General features: G+C 37.4%; 1 protein-coding gene across 1 annotated transcript; it reads right to left on the bottom strand.

The window, feature by feature from the left end:
• Positions 1–1,149: 1,149 nt before the first annotated feature.
• On the bottom strand, positions 1,150–16,412 carry LOC105828319 (E3 SUMO-protein ligase RanBP2). The gene is made up of 13 exons (XM_012666588.3): positions 16,174–16,412; positions 14,571–14,796; positions 14,317–14,493; positions 13,935–14,247; positions 12,424–12,728; positions 12,250–12,347; positions 12,050–12,173; positions 5,153–11,473; positions 4,757–4,978; positions 4,254–4,610; positions 3,353–3,678; positions 2,668–2,793; positions 1,150–2,326 (listed from the first exon to the last, which is right to left on the bottom strand). Exons 1-13 carry the CDS (start codon positions 16,243–16,245, stop codon positions 2,252–2,254), a joined length of 8,742 nt encoding a protein of 2,913 aa, XP_012522042.1. The 5' UTR covers positions 16,246–16,412; the 3' UTR covers positions 1,150–2,251.
• Positions 16,413–17,685: the final 1,273 nt, after the last annotated feature.

Genomic DNA, 17,685 nt, shown 5'->3' with positions numbered 1-17,685 from the left:
ATGTAATTCTTTTCAGGTTTGAGTAAGCTAATATAGTCTTTAATTAAGTTAATGACTTATAAAATTAATTTATTTACATTAAAGTTATATGAACAAAAAACTAGTTCAGTTAAAAGTTACATTAAGATTAAGTTATATTAAAAATTAATTTTGGAAAGCATTATTTATATTAAATTAAAATATCATAATTTCTTAAAGTTAGATTAGTCAAAAGAGTTATAATATGTATCACTAAATAAATGTTTTCTTCGTAAATTAAGTTTATATGAAGTAACAAAGAAATTATTTTCTATGTAAGAATTGATTTTTTACATACATATAAAAGAAAAAGACAAACATTTATTTATAAATGTTTAATTTAGAAAAGAAGTTTATGGGTATTAAAAACAACTAAAAATTAACTCATTTAAAATTAAGTAAGTTTACATAGTTAAAAGTTATTAATTTTTCAATGACTATTAAGCTTTAATGTTTTACATTAAAAATTATTCTTCTCGAAAACCAATGTAAATTATTTATTTCTTTGTAAGAGATATTATCTTTATACAATATGTTTAATAAATAAATTTGATAAACGCAATTTTTATATTAAATTTTTTTTCGAAAACTGATATTAATTGCTTTTTTCTTTTGTATGAGATATTGTTATTTTGCCTATTCATAACGATAATTCTGCTACTTTGTTGATTATTTAAGCAAAGGTATTTTCGTAATTATTTTTAATCTATTACTGACGTATTACATTCGTGACGATAGTTTAATATTAGAGTTTTAAAGGTCATGTTTTTCTGTTATGCTTAGTCATTCGCTTTCGATAATCTCTTAAAGATTTTTTTTCTTTGAATAGTAAGAGTGCAAAAATATCTCATATTTGAGCGACTTGTATCGACTTATAATATTAGAAATTTGATTAGATTGTATAAGTATTGTCGGAATGTATATTTCATTATAGGAAAATTTCATTACATTTGCAGTTTTTATTATAATTGTAAATTTTTAATTTGTTTATAATAGAGATTTGATTTGTAATTGAGTCTTATAATAAATCCATTCTATTAATATATGTGTGGTTAGCTTTAGTTATAGAATTAACATAATGTAGAGAAAAATATTACTTACCTGGGGAAAAAAAAAAAATTTCTAAAAAAATTTTTGATTAAATGTTTAATTTAATAATTTACATTACACGTGTTACACAATGTGTGATCTATACATATTTCCTCATACAATTTCTATTTCAGTTCGAGGATTACAATTATACCTTATTAAGTGTAACCACGAGATCACATAGTATTTACAATAACTGTTAATTTCGATGCAACAACTCTTTGCAATCTAATCAAATTTCAATCTTCATCTCTTCCAACCTAACAATCGTAATTGATTATCAGCACGAACATTATTGTATTTGTGCTATTATCTTATTTATGCGAATATAACGCACGATTCTTATCGAGATTTCTGCAAGTGCCGTTTAAAGGTATATAGAAAAATGATTACTGATAAGTGTGTTTTGAAAAGAATTGGAGGTCTAAATAGAGATAGTGCTTTCATAATAAAGTAGAAAGTAATTTTCGATTTTTTGGCACATATCGTATTTATTAAAAAAAAAAGAAAAAAAAACATTCTTATACATAGACTAGTATAAAAAGAAAAAATTAAACATCGTAATATTTGATTTTCTATTTTTTTTTTTTAGATTTTCTGCAGTTATTATAAATAACAGCGAATTCTATTGGACTGCACTAGTGAAGTTCTCACTGGTGAATATTAAAACTGCTATACACTGATCTAATCAAAATTTAAAAATGAAAATGTAAATATCTCTAAAATAATAAAATGTACTTTAACAAAGAGCAATAAAATATATTGAAGATTTTGCAATTTAACTCATTTATATATTTACATTAAACACGTATTCTTACGTCAATTTGTATATGATTTTAATGTGCACTAGTGCGCCCAATGGACTTTGCTATAAGTATTTCTCGCAGCACATAAATTATTACTACGAAACTCGCACTTTGTGTTCGCGTGCATGCACAGACAATTGTACTTGTCAAACTTCGCGCGTCTTGATTCTAAAAAAAAAGGAAATGAAAAAAAGACGCAGTACGTAAAAATAATTTAGTGATACGATTTGCCTTACTTATTTTTTACAACTTGAGAAGAGCGACAAGAAACAACCCGTTTAACATTTACGCTAACGTAGGAAAGTAATGAATTATGTATAATAACAGCCAATTAGCAGCTACTTATTAGCTAAGGATTTTAATTCCGCTTCTTCATACTCGACGACACCGGCTTGCTTCGCACTATCCACTCCCTACGAAGAAACTTCTTATCTTATATGTTCTTAATTATCTAGAATATCTAATTATAAGAGTATATAATTATATAATATCGCTGATTTGCTATACAACGGCATAATTAAAAAAATAAAATGTTCTAATTCAAATATATTTTAAATTATTACAATTTTGAAATATTATTTTTTAATGACTTTGATGTAACAACTGATTGAGAAATAAAGGTATCATTTAAATTTTTACAAAGTACATTAAATTCTTATTTCTTTTTTGCAAATAATTAAAAAATATCAATTATTGTCGTTTTAGCAAACAAACGACAATCTCTAATCCAACTTCTTGATCAAACTTTACTTACATCTTCGAAAAATGTATGCATTTCTTGAGCTGCTTGCACCGACGAGAAGACTGCTCTCAAAACTCTTCTCGTTGGAGGATCCAAGGCATAATCAATTCCACTCCAAATACACTCCTTGCCTTCCACCTGTGACGATACAAGGATAATGAGTAAAACATATACACATAAAATACATATGAAAAACACATATACACATGAAAAATATATACATATGAAATACACAACACCAATTCAACAATGTATTATCTATTGTTACTAATTTTTTAATTAAAAATGAGTCACAACAAAAGGTATATAAATGTGTATCTCACGTTTATATTATTAATCGATTTTGCATTATCAAGAAAAAATAATCAGGCCCATTTAAATCTATGTTGATTAACTTTAATGTCGGTTTAACTTACTCTCTACCCTTCTCTAATTCTTAAAATTAGAAAATATAACAGGTCTATAAAACAATTTTCAGAAAAGAAGAAATAGAATTTAAGTTATTTTCCTGAGTACTAATAAAGTGCCATAAAATCCCCCTCCCTCTCTATATTTCATATATATGACCTAAGAGAAGAAATAAATTTCCTGAAAATTTTTCCAGTTTTTTTCCGATAAGTGTTTTATTTGTGTTAATAACATTAATAGAAAAAAAGGAATTCACAGTAAATCTCATTTGTATGAATGTAATAATTACCCGCATGACTGTATCCATACTGATGATAGTGTTGCTCGCATACTCCTCCGAGTCGTCAAGCTTTAGGACGATTCTTTCCGCGTAGATCTCAGAATCGTAGTGGATTGCCAGGTTCCCTAAGCCTACACTCTCCCACTTTGTGTCATTAGGCCATTTCGCGAATACAGTAGCACGTTTTTCGACTACAGTAAGCATCTCTTGATCAACTTCCTCGTCTTCCTCCTCTTCCTCTTCCTCCTCTTCTTCGTCTTCTTCTTCCTCCTCTTCTTCATCCACGCCTCGATCATGTTCCTCACTGTCCTCTGCTTCGCCGATACATCTTTCACCTATTCGGATGTAAACTGATGAAACTATGTGCATAAACTCGAGTATACATGTGGATTTAATTATGGTGCGTATACATATATATCTCGTCGAAAAGCATACAATCATGTTTACAGGAATACTAATAAGCAAATGTCGTGAGATATAAATAATAATATTTATTCTATTTCTTCGAATATAATTTAAAAGACATCTGCAAAATGCATAGTTTATTGTGATTATATATAACGTACAGATTACAGAATTTCACATAAAATAAATGATTGCAATTGTTTAGCACGAGTGACAATTCTATGATACAAAATCAATCAGTGTTATAAAATCCATAAAATCAACAACATAGTTTAATTTCGAAACATACACATTCTCATAGTTCTATCCCGTTTTATTAAATAAGTATGATAAATATCTCTTATTATATCCTAATTTAAATCCAAACACAACGAATATTAATTAATCGATTTTCCGCATCTATCACAAAAAGAAAATAACATTGTGCAAATAAAGCAGTAACGAGTAGAATCAGCGACTATAGACGCATTTACAACCTGATAATCACGTAAAAGTTAACCACTACCTTCGGTAGTTCTCTTCTCGCGTAATTCTTGCTGAATGTTATCGATGTGCGCCTTGAACTGGTGGGCCAAGTCGGGCGATTTGAATTTAACCGCCAGCTGTTCGGCGCACGGTTCCTGCTCGGCGTAGTTCATGCCGGCCCACATCCAAGCCTGGTTCGATGTAGAGAGCGGATGGAACTCCACGTCGGGGGTGATCAGGAAGTTGCAGACGACTTTGTGCACCTGCTCGCGGCGCAGCAGCAGCCGATAGCTGCCATGGCCCACGTGATGCAGGATCTTCATCTCACCGACGCCACGCTCTTTCCACTCCTTCGTGGCGTTGTCGTATCTGTACAACTTGGCTCGATGACAGAACACTGTAAACAAATAGTCAAGAGCTTAGAAAATATTAATTTAATAAATTTAATATTATCTACATCAACAAATACAGAATTCTTCAAATAAGATTTCTCGCACTGAAAGATTCCAATTAAAAATAGTAAGCGAAGATATCGAAAGCTACCTTTCTCTTCATCCTCTTCGCCAGTTCGGACTTCAATGGCATCCGGTAAAGGTATAATAGGTTCAAAATGAGGATCGTGCTCCTGCTCGTTATTCACCTCGCCGTCGTCCTCCTCATTATCTTCTTTTTCTTCACGTGATTTATTTACCGTGCTGTTATGTGATGTAGCGGATTTTGAGCCGAACACTGTTGAGCCAGCACCAGCGAATGAAAAGTTGGGATCTAAAAGAAGTATAAAATCCAAAAATAAAGATACGGAAAAAACTTTATGCAATCCCACAGAAGAAACAGTGTCGAATAGTCGACACTTCTAACAAAACAGAAAGCCAGTTATTTCTAGGATAGTTGTAGATACTATCTGATTTGCTTGAACAATAGTTTTTCTTCGTGACATACCACTTTTGAAGGCCTCCGGTTGAACTGTCGCCGCAGCGAGTATCGAGAACGACATATCATTATTCACTGAGAAGAATGTGGGCCCGTCATCGGCCGTCTTCTGATTATTATCTGGTTTCGCGCCAAAAACAGTTGGTGTTGTCACACTGAAAACATTCGTAGTTGCCGCACCGAAAATGTTCGTCGCGGTCGGCGTCCCACCGAAGATGCTTGTTGTCGTGGACGCTGTCGTCCCGCCGAAAATACTCGTCGTCGTAGGTGTCGTCGTTTCGTCGAAAATATTCGTCGTCGTCGGTGCTGTCGTTCTATTGAAGATGTTGGATGTTGTCGTTGCTGCACCGAAGATATTCGCCGTCGTCGTTGCGCCACTGAAAATATTCGTCGTCGTCGCGGTTGTGGTTACCCCGCCGAAGATATTCGCTGTCGTCGTCGATGTTGTTGTTGTCGTCCCGCCGAAGATGTTCGATGTCATTCCAAAGTTCATGGAGCTACCAAATGGCGAAATGCTGTTACCAAACGTCATTTTAGAGAAGGGTGTAGCGTTAGAGCCAAACACTGAGTTGGACGTAGTAACTGCGGTCGACGTCTTCGAAACGGAATTCGCTGCTGTGGCGACAGCGGTGGTCGTCTTCGCAGCGGTGGAAGAGGAAACGGTACTGTCACCGGTGCTCTCGCCGCTGAAGATTGACGCTCCTTTCGAAGAGCCGCCAAAAATGTTCTTATCAGTGTCGAAGGTAAAACTAGGCGTTTTGAATACAGATGTCGTCGACGTGGCCTGGCCGAATATCGGTTGTCCGGTTGTGCCGGCCGCGGTTGTCTGCGTCATTTGAGCATTAGGACTGCAGATCTTGAGATTGTCGAGCGAGGCGTTCGTCACCGCTGTTTCATTGGTGCCAAATTGGGGATTCATGCCGAACGAGAAAGTTGTGGTCTTCTTGTCGTTGAAAAGTTTCATATCGCCGGTACCGAAACTCATCGCCGAGCTGTCGAAGCTGGTAGCGGTAGTCGGGGATTTGAACGATGTGGCTATCGCGAAGGAGAATCCGTTCTTCACAGATTGCGCGGATTGCGTCACGCTTTGGATAGTATTCTCGCTGGTACTCTCACGACCGCTTGACAAACTCGCGTCCACAATGCTCGAGATCTTTGATTGCGCTGTCACCTTCTTCTCTTCCGATACCAATTTCGACTTCGATTTCGATGAGTCTTGCCCGCCGACGTCTGGATACAGTACTATACTCGGTTCTCTACACCCTCTACAGCCGGGACAATCCTCCTTTTGCTTGTAAGCGTAGAAGTTCTCCGGTAGTTGCAACTTTAAGGCGGCTGCCTTCTCCTCCGGAGTGACCTTCGTTTCGTAGACGATTTCGATCTCTTTGACTGGCGAGGTGATCGTCTTCGTCGGAGTTTTCGTTGCGGATTTAACGTTTTTTCTGGCATTATCGATTGCTCTCATAAAGTCCGCAGCAATCTCGGCCGTCTTGAAGCGGCAGGCGAACTGCATGTACTCAATCTCACCTTCGCTGTAATCTGCGGTAGACCACAACCATGATTTCTCGTCCTTCGGTGTAAACTCCAGATCATTGGATACTATGTGATTCAGACACAGCTTTAACACGTGATCCCGACGCATGATCAGCCGTAACTTACTGGTCTCCCTATGACGCAACAGCTTAATGTCGCCCAATCCGCGTTCCTTCCACTCCTTCACCGTAGTATCGAATCTAAAGAGCTTCGCACGATGACTATACAGTATTTCTTCGTCCTCCTCGCCGGTTTTCACTTCGATCTTATCCGGTAACGGCACAATCGGCGAGAAGTGGACGTCCTCGCTCTCCACTACCTCGTCCTCGCTGGTCTCGCCGCCGCCACCAGGCGATTTAGCCGGCGACTTGGCTGTAAAGTTGAAGTCAAAGGATTTTGCGGGCGAGCCAAAGGTAAATGGCGAGTCATTCGTGTTCAACGTAATACTGCTCTTCACTGGCATACCGAACACAAAACCTTTGCTGTCTGTAGTTTCTTCCAGTTTGGACAAAGCGCTCTTATCCTCCGTCTGCGGCATCCTGAATTTAAACGTGGTCGATTCTTTCGAAACGGTATCCTTGGGAATGCCAAAGGAGAACGTGGTCATAGGCATTGCGCTGGAAGGGGATGTGTTTAACTGGAAAATATTGGCTTGCTGCGGCTTGGGCGGCTGCGACGGATCCTTGGGATTGTCGCAGGCAACGCAGTAGACGTTCGTTCCGCTGTTGACGATGTAACACGCCGTGCAGGTCCAGGAGCCAGCGGGCGATTTGAACAGTTCCGACAACGGTGGTTTGCTACTGGACTCAACGGACGGCTTATTACTAGCAATCACAGAGCTGCTCTTGTTGCTCGCCATTAAAGGTGACGGAGCTTGACAGGCTACGCATTTCGTGTCCGTAGCGTTGTTTCTAGTATAACAGTCGCTGCACTCCCAGGAACCGGTCGGAGGTTTAAACAGTTCCGACAATGTCTTTGTCTCCGCTACGCTTTGGGCCTTGCTCTCGTTCATCAGAGTCTTCTTCTCGAGCTCCTTTGCCACTTCGCTCGGATTGGTGCCTTTGGCCAACTTCTGCTGACAGCTTGACACGATGTTATAAAACTGGGATGCCAATTCCGGCGCGCTAAAGGTCGCGGCGTGTAACGACCAGGTCTTACCGGGTTCTTTAGCGTCCGCCGGTACGGTCCAATTGACGACAGTAGTTCCACTCTTATGTGTAAACGCCATGTCCAGCGGAACTGCATGACTGTAAACCTTGGAAGTGCTATCGTCCGTTAGTAATAAGCGAATCTTTCCGGATTTTACGTTTAACAGCAGCATCATCGCTCCCGTGCCCTTATTCTTCCACTGCATGGCGCTGGCACCGTTGACACCCTGACATTGAAGACTTGTCATCCCGATAAACAACGTTTGCTCGTTTTCAGTCGGCGGTCGCGTTTCATCGTTGGACGATCCTTGCTTGAGGGCACCGGGTGGCGGCAAACGAGGTCTTCTTAATGTCGTGGAATTCTGGCCGGTTGTTGTTGTGGGCGAGGCAAATATCGGCGATGCATTCGCGGTTGTGTTCGTCAGAACGGACGACTGTGAGTTTTTCATTGACGGAGTGGAGATTCCGAAAACGAAGCTCGCGGACGGCGTTGAGACGGCACTCATTGTAGTCTTCGTCTCGAGCGTACCGGTCGACTTGGTAAATGAAAATTTGCTGAATGGGCTGATTTTCGGCGGTTCTTCGATCTTCTTGGATTCATCCACTTCCGTGTCCTTGACCTCTTGAATAATGGGTTCAGAATTGAAGGAGAATCCGCCTAGTGTTGTCGTGCCAAATTTCGACTTGTCCGAGAACACTTCCACTGATGAACTTATCTTGGTTTGTTGCGTCGACTGTGATTTTTGGGTCTTGGACAAGTCTTTGTTACTGAAAGTAATGGAAGCTTTTTCAGCACTCTTGGGTGGCTTTCCCGGAGATATCGCGGACAAACTGAGTCTTGCCTGATCAAAGGCTTCCTTGAACGCCATTGCCTCATCTGAAGTTTTGAATCTGATGCAGAACTTCTCTAACTTCACCTCCTCGTCGGCAAAGTCGTTGGCGACCCAGAACCAGGCTTTGTTGTTGTTTACCATGGGACTCAACTCCATGTCGGGTCGTAACAGATGGTTCGCGCAAATCTTCAGGATTTGATCGCGACGCATCAACAAGCGCACCTTGCCCTCTTTGTTGCGCAGTAGCTTTACATCACCAACGCCGCGCTCCTTCCATTCCTTGTCGACGAAGCGGAACAGTTTCGCCCGGCCACAGTACAACGTGTCTTCCTCCTCCTCACCGGTGGTAACCTTTACCTTCGCAGGCAGCGGTATAAGCGGCACAAAGTTCGGTATCGGATCGTGTTCCTGCTCGCATATCTCTGTCGACGCGTTCAGCGATTCAGCCGAGGACTCAAAGATAGATTTAGTACTGTTATTAGGCTTGTCGTGTATCTTACTAATGCTATCCTGAAGAAAACTACCACTGGTGGTTGTATGAGTCACAATAGATGATGTTAAATTGCCATATATCGGCACGTTGACGTTAGCCGGGGTTATATAAGTGGATGTCAGCGGTAGATTGACGGTAGTCGGTATAGTGGCTTGCGAGGGCATAGGAATTTGATAGCAATGTGGTACGTTGGAAGATGACGTTGATTTTGTTGTTGTCGTTGTTGTAGCAGAAAAGGTGGAAGCTGTTCCTCCGCTTCCCGATCGGTACTGCGGCGGTATGGTGACGCTCAGAGTCGGTTGGGTGGACGGTACTGTGGTTGGTAGCGTGTCGGACGTGGTAATGACCACGTTCACGGGAGGTGCTTTGTTTACTGGCGCATCTTTGATGACAGTTATTGTCGCTGTGGTCATCGCCGTCGATGCCACTACTTCAGGTTTGGCCGTTTGTGACGGTGTTTCAATTTTTGGCTTGAGCGATATCTGTAACGACGGATTCGTCGCGGCAGTCGGCGGCATGAGGTCGGGTAGCTGCGAAGAAAGCGTCGACGCAAAGAGACTCTGCTGCAATGGATTGTCCGGTACCTTCTGATTCGGATACAATATCGGCATTGGGTAGACTGGGTGTGGATACAGCGAATTCGGATCGGGAAACGGTAATCCACCCTGAGGATAATACTGGAGTGTGCCAGGGGGATAAATCAGCGACGGATAAGGCGGCCGGGCGGCCTGCGATTGAAATATGTTACCGGAAATAGAAGACGCCGATTGATTCTGATAGTTCAGATCAACATACTCGTCATCGTCAAGAACGTAGTAATCTTCGGGATCGACAGGAGTGGGATTCACATTCTGTTGCTGCTGTATACGTTGCTGCTGCTGTTGCTTTTGATTTTCTTTGCGTGAGTCGACCACTTCCTTCGTCAAATTATCGACCTTCTCGGTCAACGTTTTCATTTGTAGCATCATGTTCTTCATCTGTTCCATCAGCTCCTGCACCTCATTGTCCCGAGACTGCATGATCTGACGTATCTGAGCGTCGAGACGCTCCGGGCTCGGGCGTGCCTCCACGCGATTCTTCGACAGATTTAGGTAATCTTGCAGTCTGCATGGCGTACTAGCGTGTTTTGGTGTGCGATGGGTATTTCTCTGGGGCGTGCTCAGCATGTTCGTAGTTAGTGTTGAGAGCATCGGCAACGTCGGATTCGTGACCGCTTGATCTACGGCGCTATGAGTAGGCGAATAACTCTCGTCGGATATGCAATCGATATCATTTCTACTTAAGTCGCCTCTGCCTAGATCCGGATCTATCCTCTTCAACTCGTTCTCGATGTCGGTGATATGAGTGCCGAGCACAGCATTCAGTGGGTGTTTGGGATTCGTGCCCGGACTACGGAGACGGTCGAGCGTAAGATAATAACTGCTCTTCGCCTTCGACAGCATTATGATGTGCTGCGAGCGCATCTCCGACGTCAGGCTTTCGCGCGGTGTGGAATTCACTATCTCATCCGCAAAAATCTTGTAGATCTGCGCTAGCTGGAACGCCGCTTCTGGGCATTTGAGTGCCTCCAGCGCGTCGATCGCCTGTTCGTACTGTTTGTCGTGCACAAGCCGTTGAGCCAATAGCAGCTTGCCTTCCTCGAGGGCGTTCGTCAATTCGAAATTGTTCATGTCCTTACCCTTATAAGTAAATAACTTCGAGGGAGACATGCGTAATGTCTGATTGTTCTGCAGTCTCTCCAATAGCGGTAGAGCGGCGGTCCAGTACAACTCTGAACGCGCCTCCCATCTAGGGATGTATCCGTTTGCCTCATCTTTCTCTTTCATGGTCTTCGCGCGATAATGGAACATGCGCGCTAGATGCACCAACAATACTGGATGCATGCCATGATTGCCGATGCAGCGAATGACCTCCAAACCCTGTTGCAATTCTTGTCGTAGCTCGCCGATATTACCGTCTATATCCTCGCGTTTCGAGTACATCTTGTACGCCGCCGACCACCACTTTTCCTCATTACTAGTGGATAGCGTCGCAGTAAGATCGGCAGGCAGGGTCGGTAGCTTCTCTGGATTCATGAAGCTACCAAGTTGTTGCTCCTCCAGAACGGCAGATGTACAAAGTATCGCCGCGTTAATAAACGCATCGATATCGATAAGACACAGACTATCGGGTGCTGCCTGACTCGTGTTGAATATCGAAAATTGTAATGCTGGAAACACGCGCGAAGTATGATCTGGATATGGAGCGTCTTTCTGCTGAGGCCGATTCTCCATCCCAAGCCAAATTTGGTGGTGTAACGAAGCAGGCCATACCTCTTGTGCGACTGCAAACAAAATTAAAAATGCCTTTATAATATTTGTCTTTTTTTATATTATTACTTTCTACGGTATAACAATTTTCTGTTTGTTATAGTTAGAAAAATCATTTCAATTAGTTTCAAATGTTATTCTTTTGTTACTAGTTATTCTTCATACTGCTAATAAATAAAATTAAAAAATATATTTTTAAAATACTTTTTGTCTAAATATAGTTTTATTTTAAATTTTCTCTATAAATTTACAGAATCATTTAAATTAAAAAAATTTCTTTAATACACATAAAAAATTTTAGTCTTAAATTTATTATAAAAACAGAAAAATTTATACCTTTTAAAATTATATTTAAAAATTTTAATGATAATGTTAACTCTGAATTTTTCAAAATATGCGACAGTGATGCAATTCATGATATTTTAAAATTATATTTAAGAGTAAATATAACAAAAGACAACAAATAATATTAATCAAAGATTGAATATACAAACATTATGTAACAAATAAGCTTAAAATAAAAACTGTTAGTTATTTAAAAAATGTAATGTTTAATAATCTAAAAGCAAAAAAAAAAATACTAAACATACTTTGGCTGTAAGTTCTTAGTTGATTCGCGGTACACATACGCAGAGGCGAGTCAGGAGCTGAATGAAAATGGCAAAAAAATGAAGTTCGCATGTGATCAAGATGTGACCTGGTTACAAAAATTCTCTGAAAAACAAAACACATTAAATGTACATTCAGACACTGTTTGATAATTAGAATTTGTACAAAACTAAATTTCTACCTGATAAATACGTTCTCTCCAATGTTCTGTACAAAATTTATCAATTCTGTCCATCAACTTTTTTGTATCATCCCTGGCATAATTTTGAAGAATGTAACCTATAATAAAATAAAAAATCAAATTAAGAAAATATTTATGATAACAATGTTTGCAAGAACAAACAATTTTGCATACCAGCTTGGCAACACCGATATGCCGCTTCCGTCGTCCATACATTGAATTGATTCTTAAATCCGTCATCCTCCAATTGTATGCGAATACGATTTTCCAATGGAGCCACATGCAACGCGGTCAATAATAAAGGTGAGCACAGCCTACCCGCTTCATTCCAACTGCCCTGTTCACGTTTCGTTTTGCGTAACAACAAGCACGCTAGGTGAAAGTGCAATTGGCCCCACATGTGCATAAGCAGATGCTCAGTAAAGGTGTGTTGCTTAGAAAAATTCTTTGACTTCATCTCATTCAAGTTTTGATCAAAACTGGAACATAATATCCGCGCTTTGTGAATATATTATAAAAGTAAATGCAATTGAAACGAACAAACGCATTTATTTTATTTGTAAATGTATAAAGCACAGTTTAGATATTAGAGAAAGTATTTTTACGTCAAATTTGACATTATATAATATAAAAATATATTATATATATATGTATAATAAAAATATGTATAACATAATATAAAAATTATTATAATCATTAACAAAATTATTAAATACTGTATTAATACTAATTAAGGGAGTTTCTCTGCTCAGGCCTGGCACAACAAGTGGCATAGGAGTTCAAGTAAAGAAAAATATTCAAATGACCATTTTGTTGCCTTCTTTTTTTTGATGCATATGGTCTAAAATTAATAATGGTAAATATAAGAAAAAATTCGGTTATAAAGTACTACCTTCATTACTGAAATAATCTTTTAAAAATTGAGAATAAACATTCTTCACTAGTATACCATACTTAAATAACTAAATACAACAATTTGAAATTCATGTTATATCATTAGCACACATTTACTATATCTACGTGTTGTATTATTTCAATTATTGTAAACTTTTTTTATCTTATCAATTATTTCACTCAAACAAGCAAGTGCATAGTTCCAAAAATTTAACAATATTTTTCTGGACAGTTAAGATGTATTATTGTAAAGTTTCACTAACATCTGTTCATTACTTCTATGTTTAATACAACAATAAAAACTGAAAAATCCTGAAAATTTATCTATTCTCATAAGAGCCCATGTTAATAAAATATTTAATATCTAAATAACTAGCTAATTCAGTTTTCTAAAATTTTGTCAATTTATATCACAACTTGAACTTCTCTACAAAGTTTCATGAAAATCTGTTCATTTTGATTTAGTAGCGGAACTCCCTTAAGTAGTTACAATTTTTCATATACTTGTTCCAATTACTGTTATTCTTATATCAATTATTAATAAAAAATATTAGAAAGCTACAAATAATATTAATTTAATTATTATAGAAAACTTAAAAATTTTAAGTTATATTTTTTTCGCAATAAAAATTTAACAAAAATCACATAAGATTAAATCCATATTCGAATAGTGCTTACACATTTCTAATAAATAAATGCAAAGAATTTTAGCTTTATTTACCATTCCATGCAATTGTCAAGTTTAAAAAATACAATTTAGTTTATAGAGATCATTTAACACATTTACTTACTTAAATACTGCCTGAGCTGCCTCTGGAATGCTTTTCTTTGTCTCACAGCCCTGTTCTTTGAGACACAGTCCTGCATTCTTATCTGATACAGATATATAGTAAAACCAAAAGGACCAATCATTGGATTTAGTCTCTTTACACTTTGTTAGTAAATCATACAGCAGCTGATACCATGCAATGCTGTCCCTGTGACAAACAGTGGCTTCTACACTTACAGCATGATCATAAGCTTTATTCAATTTGCGTTCCGACATGTAATAATTTAGCAATTTAATGCGAAGTTGCACGTCAGTCGGTCTTGCAGCCAATTCAGCTGGAAAATTTTAATATGTTAATTCTAGCGTTTTCTAATCGTTCTATTATTAAAATAATAATTATTTACATGCGATTAGCGCCTCAAGATCTTCGCTGCTGTTGTGCGGTTTCTCTATGGTCAACAGCTTCTCTTTCAATTGAAAAATTACTGGGTGATGTGGAAATAGTTTGTCACCTCTGTCCACCCAATACTTGAGTTTATTGACGTCCATTCCTATGTCCATGTCAACCAATAATTCGCATACTAAAAAAAGATTTAAAAAATTTGAATGTGTTACAACCAATGTAAGTGTTCAAATATAAAACATCAGGACTTCTTACCTTTTAATACCAAATCATCTTGCCTGCCTTCAAGTTCAAGGGAAACTTTGTACTCATTAAAAGCTGCTTCCTTCTGACTGAGGGCTTCATACGCTTGACCCAACAATTTATGTGCACTGGCGGAATTATCTCGTACTTCTAAGTAATTAGATACATATCTTTTTGTGGATTCATAATCACCTACTTGATAATACAGTTTGGCAACATTATAACAACGAAGGTTTTTCTGCAAAAAAGAATTGGACACAAAAAAAGTTTTAGATTTCATAATCCAAACCTTAGTATAAAACAGAAGTTTTTATATCAAATAGATTCAGATTATATTATATTATATTATACAAGAGATAAAATTAACAATACTGGTAATTAAAACTTTATCAATCCTTTAGAAGAATAGATGAATGAATGGATGATGGGATAAGTGTGTTAGGCAAATTGAAAAATATCTAGGTCCCCTTCTTAGATACTGTAATGCTAAAAAAATAGATTCTATTCTATTCTAAGAAAAATATAAACAGAGTAAAGATTAAAAGATAGTAATAAGAAAAATTTAGATAAGATCAAGTTGTATTATATATCGGATTCTCTTCTTGGCTATTGTGTTGTTGAAGAGAATAAAGATTATTAGTATATGTATATAGAACTCTTGTAGTTATAGGGGTACAATATATTACGTTATATTAAATATGACTATGTGATGGACCAGTTAAAATAGAATAGATAAATGGAGAGATAAATATACTAGAAAAGATTATAAACTAAATCTCCTTGGCTATTGTAATGCTGAAGGAATAAAGGTTCTTCTACTTTATCAATCCATAAATCTTGTATAATTCTTTGATGTTTTTATTTTTCTTTATAAGTAAATGTCAATCGTTTTAAACATAAAATAATTTTAAAATACTAGAGATTAAGAGAAATGCATATATAGAAAAATATTTTGTTACATAATATATTTAGTAATAGTGCAGGTTAATACAAATAGAGGTAAATATAATATTTTTATATTCTTCCAGCTTATAAAATATATTAATAAAAACAAGAGAAAAGAAGTTTTACACCAAATTTATTTATTGTACTCTGAATAGAAAGCATTCGAGATTTTAAACAATTTTTTTTCATCGGAATGAAAATTCAGCCCAAAAGTGTCAATCGTCAAACAAACGTGTCGTAACTGTCAAGGGCAAGTGTGCGATCGACAATCGCACACTCGCAAGTAAACACGCGCGCAACGGCTGCCGTCGGCCAAACTGAACAATAGAAATCCGGAGCTTCGCGAAATTCGTGGCAGACGGATCTACGCCGGGACGGCCGATCGACCGCCGTCGTTATGTACCGCAGGGACGGTTTCCCGCGAAAATTCGCCATCGCCGACAGACACATTGCCGCGCTCGCGTGCGCGGCTCTCGACTGGCGACGACGATTCAAGATTTCCGTCTGGCACATCGCGGATGGTCAAGCGATCTAGGTGTCGGTGTCAACGTTGTACGCGGTCACGAATAGAAAACGACTGGCGAAAAGACTCATCCGGTTAGAAATCCACGAGTATTCGGGGGAGGCGCGAGGGAGCGAGAGAGAGACGGAACGGGACACGTAACCTCACCTCGTTCTCGTTCCGCAGCTTGCAGAAGATGTTCTGCACGTGGCGGTCCACGTCCTTCTTCGTGCGGAACATACTGCCGGCTCGGACAGAATCGACCGGCCCACAATCTCGTTTACGTTTTGTATCACGTCGATCAGCACCAGATTACTTCGTTATTCACGCACTTTGCAGCGGCTCATCACGCGAATCCGTAACAACGCACGTATCTTCGTTCAAACGGCATCGTCGAATCCAACGCCGCCAACGGTGGCGATCGTTAACGCCAACTTTCCCCACGGGCGCGTCATTCAGGATTGGCAACATGCGAAAATATGTCGTCGAGAAATCACTGAGAACGAACCAATTAGCGCGCGGCTTTAATTTTTTAATAATTTTTTAGAATTGCTATATAAAATTTAAGAATTTTTTTAATTTTTATATGATATCGTAACCATTCAGAAAATGTTTCAGACTTTACAAATTGGAACACTGTAATGTACTAAGAAAAATTTACGTCTTTTTCAGAATTGTTTATATTTTATATTGTTTAATTCTGTGAAATGTTTCAAGATTTTTTATTTTATAATTTTTCAAAAAAACTTCCTAAAACTTATAAAACTAAAAATATTTGTTAAAGATTTCTTATATTTAAAATTTACTAAATCAGATATTTTTTAAAATAAAAATTCTTAAAAATATATAGAAATTTATTTCATCAATATAATTCTAGTAATTTCTTAAGATAACTTAATTATTAAATTCTAGTTAACAATTCAATGATTTCTTAAATTTAAATCACTTTAAAACTTAAAAGAGCTTATATATTATACTTAATATAAAATTGTCCAATAGGTCCAATAAAAGAATGTTTTATATGTTAATTGTTTTTATATTAAAAAATTTTTCTATTGTGTTACTTAAACTCCGGTTACATGAAATAAAGACTTTTGAAATGTAATTAAAACTGTTTTACAATCATCTAGATAATTTTAATTATTTAATTTTATAATATAATATCGATAGAAATAAGTTAAATAAAATTTTCTTATATCTTGGATTTTATTTTGAATATTTTTTTAGACTAAATATCTAATCAAAAAATTTGAGTTATTTGAATAATTAAAACTAAATATTTTTAAACTAGGCCTTCTATATCGTGTTGCTTGCACTTTTTGCACTTTTAGAACTTTGCTCTCTCTTTCTCTCTCTTTCTAATATGAGATATGTATATTTGGGTGTGATTCACTTAACTACAAATACTTTTGCCTTATTCTTTTTCGTTGCAGTGCTGCACTGGTGCAACAGATTAGAATAAGACAAAAATATTTTTTCTCACTCTAACTTATTGCACCAGTGCAACAGTGCAGCGAAAAAGAACAGGCTATTTAAGCGGTTACACGCATTTAAGTGACCAATCAGAACAAAAAATTTTACAAATTGGCCAATCAGAGAAAGTTTTGAAGCGTTTTGTAGCATCAAATGGATTGCACTCTTTGGTCCGTATTCAGAACGCGCTAACAAAAATGTTAGGGT

The sequence above is a fragment of the Monomorium pharaonis genome, chromosome 6, assembly GCF_013373865.1.
Source record: "Monomorium pharaonis isolate MP-MQ-018 chromosome 6, ASM1337386v2, whole genome shotgun sequence".
In the NCBI taxonomy this organism is placed as follows: Eukaryota; Metazoa; Arthropoda; class Insecta; order Hymenoptera; family Formicidae; genus Monomorium; species Monomorium pharaonis.
This window is presented reverse-complemented; position numbering and strand designations above follow the sequence as displayed.

Bases quoted from the DNA above. Each gene is read 5' to 3' on its own strand.
- LOC105828319 (XM_012666588.3), bottom strand. From the start codon at position 16,245: ATGTTCCGCACGAAGAAGGACGTGGACCGCCACGTGCAGAACATCTTC. The intron at 14,797-16,173 runs GTGAGGTTACGT...TCTTTTTTGCAG, and splicing joins AGCTGCGGAACGAGAACGAG to AAAAACCTTCGTTGTTATAA. The intron at 12,174-12,249 runs GTAGAAATTTAG...TTTGTTTTTCAG, and splicing joins GGAGAGAACGTATTTATCAG to AGAATTTTTGTAACCAGGTC.